This window comes from Lissotriton vulgaris, chromosome 1_1, assembly GCF_964263255.1.
Source record: "Lissotriton vulgaris chromosome 1_1, aLisVul1.2, whole genome shotgun sequence".
In the NCBI taxonomy this organism is placed as follows: domain Eukaryota; kingdom Metazoa; phylum Chordata; class Amphibia; order Caudata; family Salamandridae; genus Lissotriton; species Lissotriton vulgaris.
Genome location: NC_141685.1, coordinates 982,977,298 through 982,995,543, shown reverse-complemented (window position 1 = coordinate 982,995,543; position 18,246 = coordinate 982,977,298). Strand labels below are relative to the sequence as shown.

General features: G+C 45.1%; 1 protein-coding gene across 2 annotated transcripts in view; it reads right to left on the bottom strand.

Annotated features, from left to right (window-relative positions):
• Positions 1-518: 518 nt before the first annotated feature.
• The window catches only part of LOC147748341 (E3 ubiquitin-protein ligase TRIM39-like), an 86,220-nt gene continuing 68,492 nt past the window's right edge, over positions 519-18,246 (bottom strand). The window contains exons 8-9 of one of the 2 annotated variants that reach the window (XR_015309274.1): positions 1,095-2,203; positions 519-1,060 (exon numbers count right to left, since the gene is read on the bottom strand). Coding sequence is in view for 1 of the 2 variants with exons in the window: in XM_086960429.1 (XP_086816555.1) it covers positions 1,671-2,203 (533 nt within the window). In the remaining variant the exon portion in view is untranslated. Of the gene's footprint in view, positions 2,204-18,246 lie in introns of both variants that reach the window. The other variant, XM_086960429.1, reaches the window with a different exon arrangement.

Below are 18,246 nucleotides of genomic sequence, written 5' to 3'. Positions count from 1 at the left end.
TGATCCCCGTTCTGAAATCAAGAAAGAATTAGAACGACTTTGTGCTGGAGGGGTCATTAAACCCATTGAGGGTTCCGAATGGCTCGGCCCAATTGTTTTGGCCCGAAAATCTGACAAATGTCTCAGAATGTGTGTTGACCTAAGAGACCTCAATGCTAACATCTGGGTTGATCGTCAACCACTTCCCAACAATGGGGCTCACTTCTTTTTTTTTAAACCCTCAGGACCGCAAAAAACGGTCGTTCATCTGGCCCAATGTCTACTATTTAGCACCAGGCCAAGTAATTTGTAAAGGCTTTTTACTATTTGCGTAGCTGACAGTCAGGGACAGCCTTAGTGATCGAATAAATGCCCCTTATTATATGCATTTACTCTGAGCATGGTGCAGAGAACCAGAAAGTACACCAGAACAGCAATTCCCAAGAACATCTCACTCAGCAGTGACATAGGACAAGCACGAGATACAAACCATAAATCTCAACACGAGCTAAATACTTAATTAACAGTAAGTATTTCCCTTTATTTTGTAAATAAGATTTTATTTCCTTAAAATCAATATTCTTGGAGGTTAGTCATTGGTTCATTTCATATCCTATACCATAACCCAGTACTTACATACAGCCCTCGTTTTTTGTTAATCAATTAAACCATTTAATGAAAAAATAAATGAGACGTCTGCTAAACAAGCAGATTAAACAAGAAAACAGTACTTCAAGAATGTGCTGCACATGGGACTTCTAAATTCAGTGGCATGGTGCCCCTCACATATAGAACCTCGTGATAACTCAAGGTTCTGACTTGTTTTATGTTGTATATTAGTTCTTCATGTAACATGGCTGACAGTAGTCATTAGCTCTTCCTTTGTGTTCTTACCTCTTCAGCCTTTTCAGAATACCCATGTTGTTCTAACTTGTACCGGAGTATTCTACTCTTGTCAGTTGAGGGTCTGGTCAGCTAGTGAGGTGTGTGCTCAGCTGTGTCTACAATAAACCTACATGTAACTAACTAGAAGTGCCCTGAGATCAATCTACAACATGTTACATAATGGTGCAATTTCACTCTAGTCAGAGAGGAAGGGAAGTGTTATCTCCTACCTTGCAAGATAGATCTCCCTGCCGACCAACAGGCAGAGACTTTTTAATGGGATTGAGAAAATATGTGTTATCCCTGCCCAAAATCATTTATATATCCAGTCCGTGAAAGGATCACACGCAAGAGCAGTCAAGGAGATTCATTTCAGTAAACAGATAATCTTTGATTTGCCATCATTTACAAATAAAGACAGAAAGCAAGATTCTTGTAGAGATCGAGGCCTAGATATCAACATTTCTGTATTGCCCAGAAGGAGTTAGTAAAAGCACATCTACGCCTGATGGAACATATTTGTATTATATTTTGTGACATTTTTGTTATTGATATTCTGATATACAAGTGTGCAAAGGGTTTGGATTACTAGGATGCAAGGGCATTACCATTTTGTCCATTTTATGTGCATTCAGTCTGCACAGACAATTGCCGGCAAGTTTTGGTGACACAGGGGAGCATACAATAAGGCTTGAAAATAGACTTTTTTCCTTCTATATTTACATATATAAAGCTTCACAAAGATAACTTGTGATCCTTAAATACAATGGACCAGTGCCTAGTTTGGAGCGCGTGCTGCTCTGAAGTCACACTGGCAGGATCTGCAAAGAGCCTGGATTCCTACCACCATCACTGATGCTAGGGCTGAAGCATGCTCTCAGTGTGCGTGGGAAGATGGCTTGAACGAAAGAGTAGAGCACAGACTGGTCCTTGACGTTGTAAAATGATAGTGTGCCAGCTTTGTAGTCCAGGTAAACACCCACTATGCTGGGGAGGTTACGAGGCGTCAGAGGAGTGCATGGGGTGGTGTTAGCCTGGTAACAATTATCTATGAGACGTATCACCCAGTATCCCCTCTGAGGCTCTAGAATTAAGCTGCCCTTTCTGCTCTGAGACTCATCACAAACCCCCAAAGTCCAGCTTGTCTTATTTCCAACTTCCACCTCCCAGTAGTGTTTTCCTGAGGTCAGCCTCTCTCGCCCCAGGACAAAGGCATAGGAATCGTATCTCTCTGGATTCTTAGGAAGGTCCTGTGCTCTTTCCCCATAGCCAACAGCCTTCCTGTCGTCTGACAAAATGAGCCAGGGGTTTGCGGTGTGTGGATCGAGAGTGATGTCACCTGCAAAACAAAGACGTAACACCTCAGAAATGGACAAATCAGATAAACACAGAGACAGAAATACTTTATCCAATCATGTTTTGTGACAAGACAGCAAAACACAGAATCAACACCTACCCAAACCCACCCCTCCTACAAGTCAAGCCATGCACAGCAACTACTTTTTATCCAATCCTGCCTCTGGTGCATACAAAAACACGAAAAACAACATCTGTTCCCATGGTAGCTATAAGAGTTTCAAGGGCAAAGAGAATAAGTGGAGGTCATTAGGAAAAGACGGGTTTAAAAGGAAATGGGAGAAATATTATAATGCATTTTGTACACGATTTTGGTTTGGTAATTTACAGTGGTGCATACTTGTAATCTTATGTGAAACAGAAACTCTATTGAATATTCTGAGCAAGTGTTAAAAGAATTGAAGAGAAACATCTGTTTTATGATCATTGCAAGGTTAATCAGAAACAAGTTGGTTCTGAGTGTAACATTGCAACCTGGCGGCATTTGTGTAGTGTAGATTTGTAATGCATATAATAGCTCCCTTAAATTTGTATATATTTTTGCTTATCTAGCATGTTGACGGGCGCACTTTATTTACAGGGGCTAGTGAGGCTGAGAAAATATGAATGATACAAAGGTGACAACATTTAAAATAGAGTGAGTTGATATAGGTTTCAGCAGAGGGAAGAAAAAACAGTGAAGGCAACTGAGAGAAGAAGTCCATTTTTTCAATACAAGTTCGATTGGTTAGAGGTTGAATTGTCAAATAGCAGGGAACTCTACAGTTCTTGGTTTCGTGCAGCTGTTGCCTCACTCTCAGTGCACATGAAGACTCTCAATGAAATACAATTCTCAACTCATCCTCCTTGAAGACAGGCTCAATGAGATAACAGCCTTATACAGGGGCAGATTTACAAGCCCCTTACGACACTTTTGTGCCACTGTTGCTTCACCTTTGTGACGCAGCCTCAGTGTTAACAATGTAACCAATTTACAACGTGACACATCTACGGAGATGCATCATCTCGTAAAGCCCTGTGTCACATTATACCTGCGGAAGATATAATGTATGCACGCTGGGCGTTCCCACTCAGGAAAGCCTCGTAGAAATGACCTGTGAAATTTACAAGATTTCACTGCGGCACTTCTATTGCCACTGCATCAAAACCTTACACATGCTTGAAGCAGGCGAAAGGAGTGATGCAGTACAATGAGTTTAGGCCTCCCCATGTATTGCTGGAGTTGCGTCGTGCTTGTGACATGACTCCAGCAATGTGTGACTTTTGGGCCAACAGATACATCAGAATTTCTGACGCATCTGTCAATCCTTGCGCCATGGTGCGCCACATTGTAAATACGGCACATCCATGTGGCGCAAGGGTATCACAGGCTGGCACAGGGAAACTGAAAAATTTCTACAGATGTGTCAGTTGCTTGTAAATCTGCCCCACAGTTCTTAGCTCACATCAAGGGATCTTCATGGTGATTCCAGTCTCCCACATACTACGTCTCACTTTGTCAGGATTGAGAAAGGTCACAGTCACCAAGTCGCTTGCAGGGTTTGGAAAGCCTGAAAAATGTGGAAGATAGGGCAATGGAAATTGGGCTAAGGCCAACACTACACTGTACAACAGTTTCACCTTACATCCACACTTCCTGGTCAGCTTAATCACTTCTGAGATGTTAGTGGGAGAGTGAGTTATTGCTTACGACCCCTTACAGACAGAGCACATGCACGCATCATGCTATGCTGATGCTGTAGTTCTCTGATTTGCTTGAGTTAGCATCCGTTTACCATACCTTAGACTTCAGTTTGGGTGCCTTTTTAGTCCTCTTCATCAAATGTCACTCCTTTTGTTCATTCCTTGATTTTTATTGCTATTTAGATACATAGCTTGCGACCTTGTCGTCTGGTGTTCCTGCCTGGTATCCTGACAAGCCCGTAGCAGCACATTCTGAAACTAGTAAGCCTCAATCTATCCATTTGCCTACCTGTCTACCTGTCAGGCCTCCAATATCATATTCCAGACTCCCAACTGTTGTATTCTATTTACGCCACAGCAGGTCCATAAACCCTCAAAGTCCCTGAGGTTACCTGGTAGAAATCATTAAAAGGCACCACCAAGTGAGACAGATTCAACTAGAGAGTGAATCCAGGCTTGTTTTTTCATGGACTATTTTCCCTGTTTCCCATTGATGGGCATATCAGCTATCTGATACCTCTGCAGAGGGGGTTAGGGACTGCAGGAGCTCTCAACGGGTCTGACTACTCAGAACATAAAAGTTTGCAAAGGCAATGAATTCTTCCAAAACCCCACTTCAGGCAATGGCTCAAGTATGAAATAAATCAGGAAAGAATTAGATAATGTATTTTCCTGTAAACTTGCAAAATCAGGTGATCGCTTTACAAACTATCAATACTAGCATACTGGGTCTACTGACAATGTCCCTAAGGCAAGGAGTGATTCAACCTTTAGCTCCAACAGAGGACTTTGGGGCTGATCACCTTATGTTTTAACCCTTTTTAGTGCAGTGCAGTTTCAACCACAATCCTTTGCTCTATGTTCGCCCGAAGTAACATTTGTAGTCTCTAATCTAGCCAAAGACGCCATGACATGGGCTATCTGCTTGATGTTGAGCCAGAGCCCTTGGCCTACTAATTGGAACCAGTTAATTTGTCAATTAAAAAATTGGCAGACGTAACAGGCTGCGTACATGGTGTTATTAAACCTGGAACAAGGAAATAAAGTATTTGTTACTTATATATCAGTTGTTTCCTAATTGCCATGGAGGCTGCTTTGGAAGACAAGGCAGCATTAGGTGCCTTTTACCAAAGGCTACGAGATGTGTTAGAAGACACCTTGTCTTTATTGTCAATAGACCCACTATACTGACAGCCTTAATACATCTAACACTGCATATAGATGCTTAGTAGAAAGCCTACTGTGGCGAATGCAAATGTTATTCTTGAAGTCCTTTGAAACACCATGTAATGGAAAAGCCTAAAAGTTTGCCTACACCAGAAAAAGCCATGCACATTGAAGAGTTGTAAAAAAAACTTATCACTGGAGATGAAGCGAGGCGGACACTGGTGGCAAGATACACCATTACATACGATCCTAACCCCAGCTGTAAGAAAACAACATGGCTAGTTCTCAGGAAAAAGACAAGGAATGAGCCAGTAAGACATGTGGAACAGACTAAGTTTAAACTTATAGATGTTTTGCCTTCTTGTTTTTGCCCCTACCTGGCTAAGGATCTACAATCCTGATCAGGGATGTAGCTTAGTCAATAATGTTGGGGGCGGGGGGGGGGATCTGAAATTTTCCAAAAAAAAATAAAGTGTACCCAACTAAAAAGGATAGAGTGGGCTGGGGACTGGCCTGTTGTAATGGACAGTGTTAGGGTCATTCGTTTTCAGTTATTTGGTAAAGTAAAGCCAGTCAGAGCTGAACCTCAGTGAGATAGTTTAGATAGTTTGGATTATGTTGGATTATGCTGTCCACCCCAGCTCAATTCCAGCAGTGTAGGGCAGAGAGGCCCCGGAGGGCAGGACAGCATATGGCCAAACCCAATATCACCAAACCAGGCCTTGGAACGGCAGTGAGAGCAGACATTTTAACAGCCCAGGCCCAGCAGCAGACCACGCTTGGAAGAAAAGAGGACTTAGTCAGGGCACGCAGGGTGAAAACTGCAAATTAGTACAAAATGGTGCAGTATACCTAGCAGTGTGTAATGACATATGGCACCTACAACTTCAGCAGATGAAAGCTTGAAACCAACTGGGCCGAAATGCCCTTGTACACTTCGGTGATCTACAAAGCAAGGAACCAGTGATCCCTATTTCTTTCTCCCTTTGAGTAAAAAATATAGAAATTGTATCAGAAATGTAAAGATATTAGGATTGCGTGCTTTGATTCGTGTCCAAAGGACAGTGCACTGTTTAGGTCTCGCTGGTGATGCAGCGCGAAAGAGCTGTCGCCAGCAATATCTATTGTGGTCGTCTTGCCTGCCAAGTGCCTGCCAAGTGGTACAGACTGGGGCACGCGCCGATTGATGTCTGTGGACGTGCTTCTAAAGAGTTGTGCTTGCGCAGACGCACTTCCATATACACACACATCCCCTGATTTTGATTGGCTAGCATGCACTAACGGCGTGCACACACACACAGCCCCCCCTTCCTTGAACACACACACAAACACGCACACACACAGACACGCACGTACACGTGCACACGCATACACACACACGCGCATTGCCTCCCCTAACCCACCCCACTCTACTCCACCCCACCCCACAACACTCACCTCATCGGCGGCCTCAGCCGCCACTCCAGACGCCACCGCGGGGCTCTCCCTCAGGCATGGGAGCCCCGCGTCAGTACTGCTTCACTCCGTGGGCGTGGGCTTCAAAAGACGGAAGTCCCGCCCCACGACAGGCGTGACACACCCGAACCTCCGGTTTCAGGATGTGCACGCTCACGGCTGCACATACCAACATCACAGCCTCTGGCAGGAAGTTTTCATTTTTACTGTCCCTGGGTCCCCTGTTTGTTAACAAAACTACAGCCGTATTGCACCTGGCCCTTGAGCAGCCATTAAATATACTCGGGAGCACTTTCTTGAATCAGCAGCCTCATTGCATTGATGAAGCCTCAAAGCGTACACTCATGGGTTTTATCTTTACAAAGCCGACTCGACGTATTGCATTAGGTGGACTTAATGTGCAAATGAGCAACAAGAAACGTGGGTGCACAAAGCTCCAACTGCCAAATATAAGAGACCGGCAAAGCTAATGAATGCGCTGAGCTGTGGGTTCAGATGTTCCAATCACCCCATGCCATGAGGCCCTTGTGCAGCCAGCCCTGGTCAATGCCCCTCGCCCTCAAATCATTCTTCTTTCTACTCTTCAAAGAGCAGGGCCAAGTGGGGAAAATACAGCTTCAAATGCCCCCCTCCACGACACCACCCCTCCAGGCGTTCTTGTACACACTGCTTCAAAGGGCTGGGGGGATATGGCTGTGAGAGGCTTTGGTCCGCCCCCCTTTTAATTTACAGGCATTCGAGGAACATGAAAAAGAGTGCGAGCGGAGCACGCATGTAAAGTAAAATAAAAAACCACACAGAATGTGCATGGGATTCTACCTACGATGTGACTTACCGCTTTTTAAGAGTTCGCGATGCCCGCTTAATTGAAATGAAGTGTGGCTGATAGGCCAGAGCTGCCATCTGAGGAACTAGTTTGGAGTCTCGGCATCGGCTCGACACCCTGACATTCTGGGCGCATCACTGAAACGTCCCGTGCCCAAGCAAGTAATCCGCACTTGTGTAATGCGGTCCTCGTGTACAGTGCCCTGGTGTCTTTGGGCGAAGTTCGTTGCATATAAAACTGCACAAAAAATTACGATAGATGTATGGGGTTGTCATTAGAAACAGTTGTGTTGTTATTAGAAGCAGTTGTCTTCTATATGTTTTTCGACATAAGGCCTTATGCAGAGTTTCGTACAATTTCTTTTTGGTTTATCATGAAGTGTTAATCGGCTGATGACAGTGCTTAATTTGTGCAGGTGATAGACACCGTTGTTCTTTTTTTGGGGACTAGTTCTTCTGGGGTTTATTCCAAGATTTTCTTTCGTTTCGTAAGACAAAAAGAAAGGGAGAGAAAGGGAGGACGAATAGGGAAAAAGCAAGAACATTCTGAAAAAGAACCTGCAAGATAAAGAGGCCAGTGCTTGATCACAGCCATTTTTGAGTGGCTTTATTACATGTCCTTGGTGGTAAGTTAAGGTGGTGCTTGCTTCAAACAGCTTTTATCACCATACACTAAAAACAGGATTCTTGAGGTGGTAATGTGAGACAATAAGGTTTGTGGATATTTGTCTTGTTTATACACCGAAGATTAGGTAATCACATGGTGTTGAGGCTACGCCGGGATTCAAACATGCTTCCCTAGTTCCAAAGATAGCAGCTCTGGCTGTAAACCACATCCTCTCCCTTTTATTGCTGTCTCCTGTTTTCAAGCTTTACCTGACATTAATGAGCTGAAGAACATGGTTTATTTTTTAGCACACGCAGGCCTGAATACCAGCGATTTCTGGCTTATCAAGGATGCCCTGTAACAGATATAAGTAATGAGATATAGTAAACATTGTGAGATTCAACACTATACTTAATTCATCCAGTATGGTACTTGGATTTGTGTGAATGTCTTCAATTAATCGGGTAAGTGTTTGATATAGATGCTGACCTAATACATAGGTAATCAGCCCACATGAAATACATATATGAACAATGAGCGATATTCTAAATACGATTAATTCAAACATGTTCGCGGCTTTTATAGCACACATACAAAATCCCTTCCTCATGTTACATACAAGCCGACTTTAGTCTTTCAAATAACACATGAAAATTATTTTCTGGGTGTTAGATCTGGCTATTTCTGGTAGGCTAAGGCTGACGCCAAAGCCAGGCAGAAACCACCATTCTAGTCAGGGCAAGGAAGTCACATGCCAAGATAACCCCTGCTCACCCCCTTGGTAGCTTGGCACAAGCAGTAAGGCTAAACTCGGAGGCAATGTGTAAAGCATTTGCGCCAGCACACAACAGTAACAACATACTAGGCACACCACAAAAGGAACTCCACACAAGGTTATTTATAAAATAACTTTTTGTATTGTAAACACACATCAGATAGTATCACACAGGTACATTGTGCCAACTGGCACGGGCAATATACACAAGGGATTATTTACAAGACAGGGCCACATGGGCCACTGTCAGAATCAGCACTTAGTAGAAATGAAATACTGTCAGAATTTAGAATAAAAGAATACAAAATCACTGTAGCACAAAGTAACAGTTATAAATCACATCCATTAACTACTGGGAACAGGTACCAGGACCTCACTAGGACCACCTGTACTAAAAGAACAACCACCTAAGAATAAAATACATTTAGGGGTATAAACAAGAACACATTACCCATGATGCATGAAACACATTCAGAGGAGTAATAAAGGAGAAACATATGATGCCTAAAACATTCAGAGGTGTAAGGACAACCACCTAAGTATCACACAGCGTTTAGGGGTCTAGGAAAAAACACATTACCCATGATGCATAATTATACATTCAGAGGAGTAGTAAAGAGAAACACATGATGCATAAACCTACACATTCAGCGGTGTAAAGAACAAAGCACATGATGCAATAAAATACATTCAGAGGTGCAGCGCAAGAAGACACATGAAGCCTAAAACATTCAGAGGTGCAGCGCAGGGAAAGAAAGGAAGACACATGATGCCTAAAAACATTCAGAGGTGCCAGAACAATACAATAGCGCAAAAATCACATGATGCCTAAAAACATTCAGAGGTGCAGGAATAACACATGATGCAAGAAAACACATTCAGAGGTGCAATAACCATACAATTGCGCAAAACGTACATAAGCCACCCTCTGTGGCAGTCCCTAGGCCAACTGGCCTTGTTGGGGCTCAGACGCCCTGTGTCCAAATGTCAGGGCGCGCTGCCAGGCAGCGCCAGTCAAAGGGTGCGCCACTGGCGCAAAACCTAAACGTTGCAGGTGCCCACTACTTGCTGGGCACCTGAGAAATCCCAAGACCTAAACAGTGCAGCTGCCCACTAATTGCTGGGCAGCTGGGAACTTCAAACTGCGGCAAGGGCTCTCACTGGCCCTAGACAAACTGCGCCGCAGGGGTTGGAGCCACACAGGCTCTCCAAACACATACGTCCACGTTGGAGCCACACAGGCTCTTGCACTGGTGTCCCCCAAGAGCCTCACTGGGCTCTAAACATCATGTGGGCGGTGAGCCCTTCTGGACTCTAAATATGAAATGCCCACAAGAGCCTCCCTGGGCCCTAAAACAAATATGGGTTGGGCGCCTCGCAGGGCTCAACGAATGTGCCCCCACGAGCCTCTCTGGGCTCGTACAAATAGGCCGCGCACGTTGGAGTCCTCCCTCTGGGGACTCGAAGAATAACTGCGGCCGGGTCTGAGCCTCGCACGTTTTTAAACACGATGCGAACACTCAAGAGCCCCTCTAGAGCCGCTCAGGCTCGTAATCACAATGGCCGCCGTTGGAGTCCCTCTCTGGGGGACTCGGACCAAACAAAAATGCCCCCGGAACGGTGGAGTCCTTCCCTGGGACTCGGAACACAGATGCAAGGGCCCCGGGAGCCTCTCCCATGCAAGGCACTCACCGGCTGCTTCTAGGAAGTTCGCTCTCCGCCTTCTCTGGAGCCTCGGCTGCTCCGTCTCTGCTGCGGCCGGCCTTCTTTCGGTGCGGGGCTCTCCTCTCCTCATGGGAGCCCCGCGAGCGCCGCAGTCTTCCTCCTCACAGGGCAGGAGCGCGGGGAAGCCCTCGAGGTCGGGCCAATCCCTGCGCGGTCCCAGGATGACGCAAGGGAAATCTCCGCCGGCTGGGCCAATCCCAGCGCGGCCTTTCCGTGACGTCGGCAGCTGCTTCCTGTCGGCCCGGTGCTGCGGCGGTGATACACGGGGCAATGCCGGGTGGGCTCCGGTTTCAAATATCTATATAAGTCGAGGTGGGCACTCGATTGAGGGGCATGAAAGTCGGCGACATCGCGGAGTGGGCTCCCGCCGCTCCCCACGCAAAACGCGGGCCAATGCACCGGCTGTGCACAAAAGCGCTCCCCAGCGCTAGGACAAAAAATAAAGCGCTCTCAAGAGCTTGGGGGAAATAAAGCGCTCCAAAGCACTAGAAAACAGGCAGAGCGCTCCCAGGCGCTCAGGGGGAAGCCCAGCGCTTCCAGGTGCTAGAGATACAAATCAAGCGCTCTCAGCAGGAAAATGCAGCTTCTCCATGCTGCAAAGGTCCCAGAAGTTCCCAGGGGGCAAAGCCAAGTCCCCCCATCAGCCCAAGCAAGGCAGAGGGGTCCCCCAGGAGTCCTCCAGGCATCCAGGAAAGTCCATCAGGTGTCCAGGGGCTGGGCAGGGCCCAGGGATTCCCCTGAGCCCAAGCAGCAGCATGCCCCAGGCAAGATTCAAGTCCAAAAACAAGAACAAATTGGAAGGGGACACAGCCCCTTCTTATACAGGGAAAAGTCTTTGAAGTCTTTGTGCAGGCAGTGTGAGAACCAGCTAGAACTGGTTATAGGGAAGTCCTGTCAGTATCAGGGACAGAGGTGACAGTCGCCCAGTGGGGGGGGGGGGGGGGGGGAGGGTGGAGCCAGCATTGTGGTCAGGCAAGCACAGCCCTTCACTATCAGGTGCCATCTCCTCCCACTTCCCTGGCAGCAGATGCTGCCTTTCCTCCATGGGCTGACTCAGACAACCTCCTGGGCTCTCCAGCCCCTGTCACCCTCAAACCAGACAGTCAATCCACAAGCAGGCCCAGGCACTCCTGACCCAGGCTCACCAGCCAATCACACGCCAGACACAAATTACACAAATATGCCAACTTCAAAAAGTGGCACTTCTAGACTAGACACAATCATGCCGCATATACCATCTCGCAGCATTCAGTCTCACGAGTTCTCTCATACCAAACTCGCCCCTGCACTCCCCACACATCAGGAACTACCATGGGCATACATATTCCCCATTCATTCCTATGGGAGGGCAGGTCACTCACCACACATACACAGAGAGCTCAAGCACTTTACACTGTACCACAGTGAAAAAGTGCGCAGAGGCCTAAAATCACCACCACCAGGTTCCAGAAACAGGCTAGGAAAAAGCAAAAAGTCTCGGGGTGAACCTGCCTAAAGGGCCGGGTCCAACACTGGGCAATATTTATACCCATGTTGGAGGAGGCTGCATGACAAGTAAACAACAGCCCACTAAGACAACCTGGCGCCGCCCGACTTACGAGGGCTTTAATTGTCTGTTGCGTAGGCTCCTCACCCTTCCATTCTTTGGCCTCCGTGCTGTTTCTCTTGGCCTGTCTTGCAGAGGCTGCAATTGCTTACAGCTTCTAAGACTCTCGATTATCAGACGTTTGTCCAAAATACATAAACGTTACTTTGGAAGCTGATCGGTGACCACACAGTACTTTTTCCTGAAGGGGAGGAGTCTAGCAGTTGTAATTGGCATCACCCCTGCACTTTGAAGCATGGACTACTGGACATTATGTTTGGCACTGGTAGATCCTAAACTCGTAATCTAAGCAGGGTGTGCGCAAATTAACCAGATTTGTCCCAGATGATGAAACACCCCTCTTGGGCTGACTTCTCTGTTTCACTTACTAATAGAGAGTAGACTCTTGTGAACATCAACTCCTAAATCGTCTACTAGGAGTTTCAAATTTTACAGATTAGGACTTCAGGGGATGGATTACTGAAAGGATCTAAGGTCACAGGGGCATTTGCAAACATTTTGTCCAGCACGAGGCACTTCAGCAGGGTCCTCAGACACGTGTGCTGCCCTAATACAGATCACAGAGCACACATTCTGAGCCTGCAGGATTCCCCTTGGGCTTCCCTCATTTGTACGGCAGTGTGGACCTTTGCAAAGGGAATACCTTTGCCACTGATCCATGCTGTATTACAGATGTGAACAAGGCAAACACAAGGAGATTGCAATGCAATAGGTCTCTCATTTAGGCAAGTTTATGCTATTGGCATTTTAAATGACATTGCCTTTTATTTAGGTTTTAAAAACCAAAAACATAAATAAAAGGCATTGTCATTTACAATGCCAATAGCTAAAACTTGCGTAAATGCGAGACCTAATGCATTGCAAATGCTTCTTTCATTCTGCTGGTGTGTACAATTGTCCTCTGCTTCAAGTGGATGTTAAGATTTGAGTTTATATTCCTAATATTTAGCCTTGATGCCATTCGAATTGTCTGTAGATGTAGTAGATTTAATCAAAAAGTTTCACAACAGATATGTTCATTAATGAACCGCACCGCAGTGCCAAGGTGTCTGCACCATGTCTGGCATAGGTTTTGTACTGAAAAGGTATCCTTCCAGTACCAAATACTACACTCAGACCAACTTTAAAACTGTTAGCACTTTGGATGTGTGCTGTCCAGTGCAAAGTGGGAAAAGTTAGCAGGACTAAAAAATGTTCTTTGTTTTTACAGCACCCTTCAACGAAGCTTGATTTTGTGTCACAGAGCCCTGTCTAATATTGTTACTAGGTAGGGCTTTGCATCAAAACCGTGAGTGGTTGCTTGGGAATGCCCATGTTATACCCATGTAATGCCCCCTTGAGGCAAAGTAAAGCAAAGGAGTGCAAATCGTTACTTTATGATTTGCGAAGGAAAGTAAATCCAAAATGAACATTTTACTCAGGTTTGTGTTGCTTTTGTGTTGCAAACTCAGCACGAAATATTTGTAATTCGGTGCCAGAGAGGTTTAGACAAGTACCATTTCCTACGTCCTTCCATAACCTCCTTCCAATACACAGATATGTTGAGTATTTTTCTCTGAGAAATGTGGCAACCATTCCTGTAGGTCTCAAAGATGGGGAATCATGGTTAGAACCCACAGCCAGATGCACCCCAATTGCATCAACAGGCAAGTACACAACAGTGTGTGTTATGAATGCATTTGAAACTTGATGATACAAGCTTCCCTTTCTGACAATACAGATACATCACACCAGCTGTAGTGTAGCTGCCACTCACAGAACAGGCACACTTAGCCATTAACAGTGCAAGTCTCCCTCTTTTACAGAACAGTACCACCATGTGCATCCGTTGGGAACCTTACCATCTTCACAGAAAAAGTACACGACACAATAACTCACACCAAAAGGTACAGCTCGGCATCAACAGTGCAGACTCCAATTCCTCATGGAACAAGCACAGCATGGCCAGAAGTACAAGCTTCCTCCTTCAGGGAAAGGGTACTTCTTTGTACCTCCCCAACACTAAAGCAGGAGTACAAGCTTGCTACTGTCACATAAAAGGTACAAGTCAGAAAGTATCAGTAAAACCTCCGCTATCAAATAACAGGCACAGTAAAGTCTGCAACAAACACCCAACCTGTTTGATACATATGTGTCAAGAATGTTTAATGGTTAGTTTGTGTGCAAAGGTGAATTTAAGGTCATTTTGTAGATGTGGTATATGTGTATGCCTGTGGCATGTGCATGAATGTGTGCAGTTATGTGTGATGATTTGGGTGCATTAGATGATATTGCTATAGGGCATTATCGTGTAATACCCTGCTGTCAAATTGGCAATGGAGCCAGCATAAAAGACCACCAGCTTGATGGCCTTCCGTGTATCGCGTAAGCATCTAAATATGTTGGGTGGTAACCCGTCAGCCTGACGGAGTACTCAGGCCCGCCGCCATGGCTGGCCAGCGGCAAGACCTCCAAGATCAAAATCAGACCTTGAGTTCCCAGGCCAGAATTGTTGGAATTTGGGTTGAGAGCTGGTACATGGCCTCCACCTACTTGGTAACCCAAGTACACTGCAGGCCCTTGCCCTATCTGGCACTTGACTCAATAGTCAGCCTTACATGTTGAAGGTCTTGAAGCACTTCCTTGAGGTATACCAGGTGATGCTCACAGGTGAAACTACAAACAGCAATATCATCCAGATATGTACTCTGTTCACAAAGCTATGGAAGTTGCAGGTGCATTTTACAACCCAAAGCACATCACTTTGAACTGAAAGTAGCCTTCTGTGGTTGAAAAGGCAGACTTCTCCTTGGCACTTTGTATGAGGGCTATCTGCCAATAACCTAAAGTTAGGCCAAAGGTGTTAGGATATTTTGCAGCCCCCACCTTATCAATGAGCTCATCAGCTCTGGGTATGGGGTGAGGCTCAGTTTTGGGGACTGTAATAAGCCTCTGTAGTCCACGCAGAATCCTAATCTTGTTTTCATCCTCTTGGATTTGGTTTGGACACCAGAACTAATGGGATGGCCCAGTGACTACTAGAGTGCTCAACCACCCCCAACTCTAGCATCTTTGCAACTTCTGTTTTAATGCTAACCTTGACTTGGCCAGACAACCTGTATATCTTGCTTTTGACAGGAAACGGTCAACTGTGTCCACATCATGGGTACACCATGCTGTCAAGGAAAATAAGTCTGCAAACTGTCCAAGCAAGTTGTAACAGTCCTTTTGCTGCTGACTGGTCAAAGTGATAGAAAGAACTACTATCTCAACTGAACCATATTTGACATTAGTTGACATGAGGTCTGGAGAGGTTCACTTTCTTCCTCTTCTCCACCATCTATCACCATGAACATTGTGATGTCAGATCTGTCATGATGCAACTTGAGCTATTCACATGGATCACCATATGGGGTACCTAAGTCCACCAAATATGTGACTTCACCCTTCTGTTCCAAGCTAAGGTAAGGCACAGTCCGTTTGTACTTGAGTGCTCTGGGTGCTAAAGGCTCTAACATCCAATCCAATTGCCCAGCCTGGTATTCCACCAGGGAAGCCTTTTGGTCATGCCAGTGCTTGATAAGCTCCTGGCTGGCCTCCAAGTTTTTGTTTGCCTTTTTCATGTACTCTGCCATTCTGAAGAGAAGGCCTAGCACATAATCTAGGCTGTCCTATTTGAGCTCCATAAGAGGTCTCTCCCAGCCTTCTGTAACCAAACTTAAGGGACCCCTCATAGGGTTTCCAAAAAGCAGTTCAAAGGGACTGAATCCCACTCCTTTTTGTGGAACTTTCCTGGAGGCAAACAATAGGCATGGGAGAAGAATATCCATCTCCTCACAAGTTTCTCTGATAAACCCATACGCATGAGTTTAATGGTCTTGTTAATAGAAATAAGTACTTTTATTTGATTTCTATAACACCATAAACAAGTGAAACAGACAACCTTGGTAGGTGAAAAATCAGAACAATTGATCAAGTTAAAATTACATGAATTAAAACTATATTTGTATGAGTAGAGTTAACTTTTTTTGGTAAGTTGATTAGAACTATACACATTTTCAACCAAGTTGGATCGCACACCACTAGCCTCTCCTCCGGGTCGCCCCTTGGCACTCTGGTACATGAAGTGCATGTAGATGGACGAGTAAAAAGTAGTTCACCACAGTTGGTGCGAGTAGTTACTCATTATCCCCAAGTTCTCTGGACCCGAGACATGGCCCGGGTTTCGGGACAGTTTCCCTCGTCAGCAGAGCAGTGTTTGACATGCTTCTCCAAAGTGTAATAAAGTGATAGTGCTGAGAGGATATGGACTACAGGGTTTAAAATAGATTAACAAGGCAATGCTGTATGGTCCGCTTCAGTTCATCAGTCATTCTTGGCGAGTTATTTTGCCAGTAGATACCAATATTTTATTGCTTTGCAGTACAGTTGGATGGAAAAGTCTTCAAGACATTTTATAACTGCCGCTCTGCAGGTCCTTACTTGTTCACTCCTCAGTGTTTCCCGAAGAAGGATTTTCGGAGTGTTTAGTAGCTCTGGACAAATGCAAAAGAGATGTGGTAATGACTCATCTCCGTGATCACAAAGGCAGTACTCCTTTGTTGTCCAAGTCCATTTCCATTTTGGAGTGTGGTCTTTTGAGGGGTATGATCCCAGCCTCAATAGGGTCATGGTCTGCTTGTGTTGATTTGAAAAGTGTTCTAACCAATAAGGTTGAGGTTGCAGTGATTTATAAGATGACAGCACAGCCCATGTGTGCGGTTTGTGGGCCAAGGCAGCTTCGTCTGTTAACAGCGATTGTTGCTTGATGACTTTGTTTACTACGTGTTTCAACTCGGAATAGGTTGTTATTGTGAGCCAAGCCACGTCTAGCCTTAGTGAGGAAAGCAATTCTTTTAAGACTGAAAGTACTGACTTGTTTAACCTGGATTGTGGTCTAATCTCCTGCCAACAATGATGGGCTAGAGTATTTTCGTCTGCTGCCCGCATTCTCCAATAATATTTAACCAGTGCTCCTTGTCTTGCTGATATCTGGTTTTTTAATCCATACGCCAGTCGTATTTGTGCTTGTGAAATATGGCGTGGGATTGAGAACAATTTCTTAAAGAGGCTACCTTGTGCTAAATTTAAAACTGTCGAATCCTTTATGTTTATCATTTCCGACCCATACGAAATGGATGGCAGGAATTTTGCTGCTTTGACCTTTAGTAGGTGGTTTGTTGAGCACCTGCTGAGTTTTTTCTGCAAGGTTTTGAATGTGAATAGAAGCTGTTTGGCTTTAGCTTGCCCTAGGTGCAGGTATTGATTGTAGTTGAGCTGGAAATCAATGTGTGCCCCCAAGTATTTATGTGTCCACCTGGGTCAATGAGTTGTTGTTTAGCATCCAGATGAATTGAGGGCGGTTTTGTGGGGGGTGGAGAAGCACACAACCTTCGATTTTTGCCGGTTGATTTCTAATTCAGCTGAGGTGGTGTATGCTGCTAGTTGGGAAATCAGACACTGGAGGCCTCGAGGTGTTTGAGAGAGTAGGACGATATCATCCACATATTGAAGACTTGCTATGGGAGCATTACCCAGTTTTGGAGGGTTGCATTGTGTTGAACGAATATTTTCCTCCAAGTCAGCTGTGTAGATGTTGAATAAACTGGTGCCAGCACGCACCTCTATTTTAAGCTGTTGCTGGTTGGAATTTTATTGGTTAGACTTCGCCCGTCCCCTTTTTTTATTTGGACCCATGTTAATGTGGTGTACTCTATATAAAAATGAGCAAGGTGCAGCATTAATGGGAGCGTTATGATACTATAATCAAGTGTTGCTTGAGACTGTGGTATGTGTATTTAGTTGGGTGGTCTTCTTCGGATCTTCTGTTAATCAACTGCATTCCCTGATATTCTAAGGCTGTTACTAGCTGTTGGCCGATGGGATCTGATTGTGGCTGCTTGCTCAAAGGCTGTTATTTTATGCTCCAAAAAGTATTATCCGCTGTCAAGATTTCGCCTTCGTCAGGAGTACGAAGTAGGTGCACACATTAAAGTCTCCGGTCAGGACAATATTCCATGCTGGTTCTGCACAACTTAAATATGAAATTGTTTTAATTAGACCATTGTTGTTACTTTTTTTTGGACTGTTGGTTGTGTATAATAATTAATCAGTATTACTGTTGTGCTGATCCCCTGATGGCAATAGGAGAGTTTGATAAGTTCA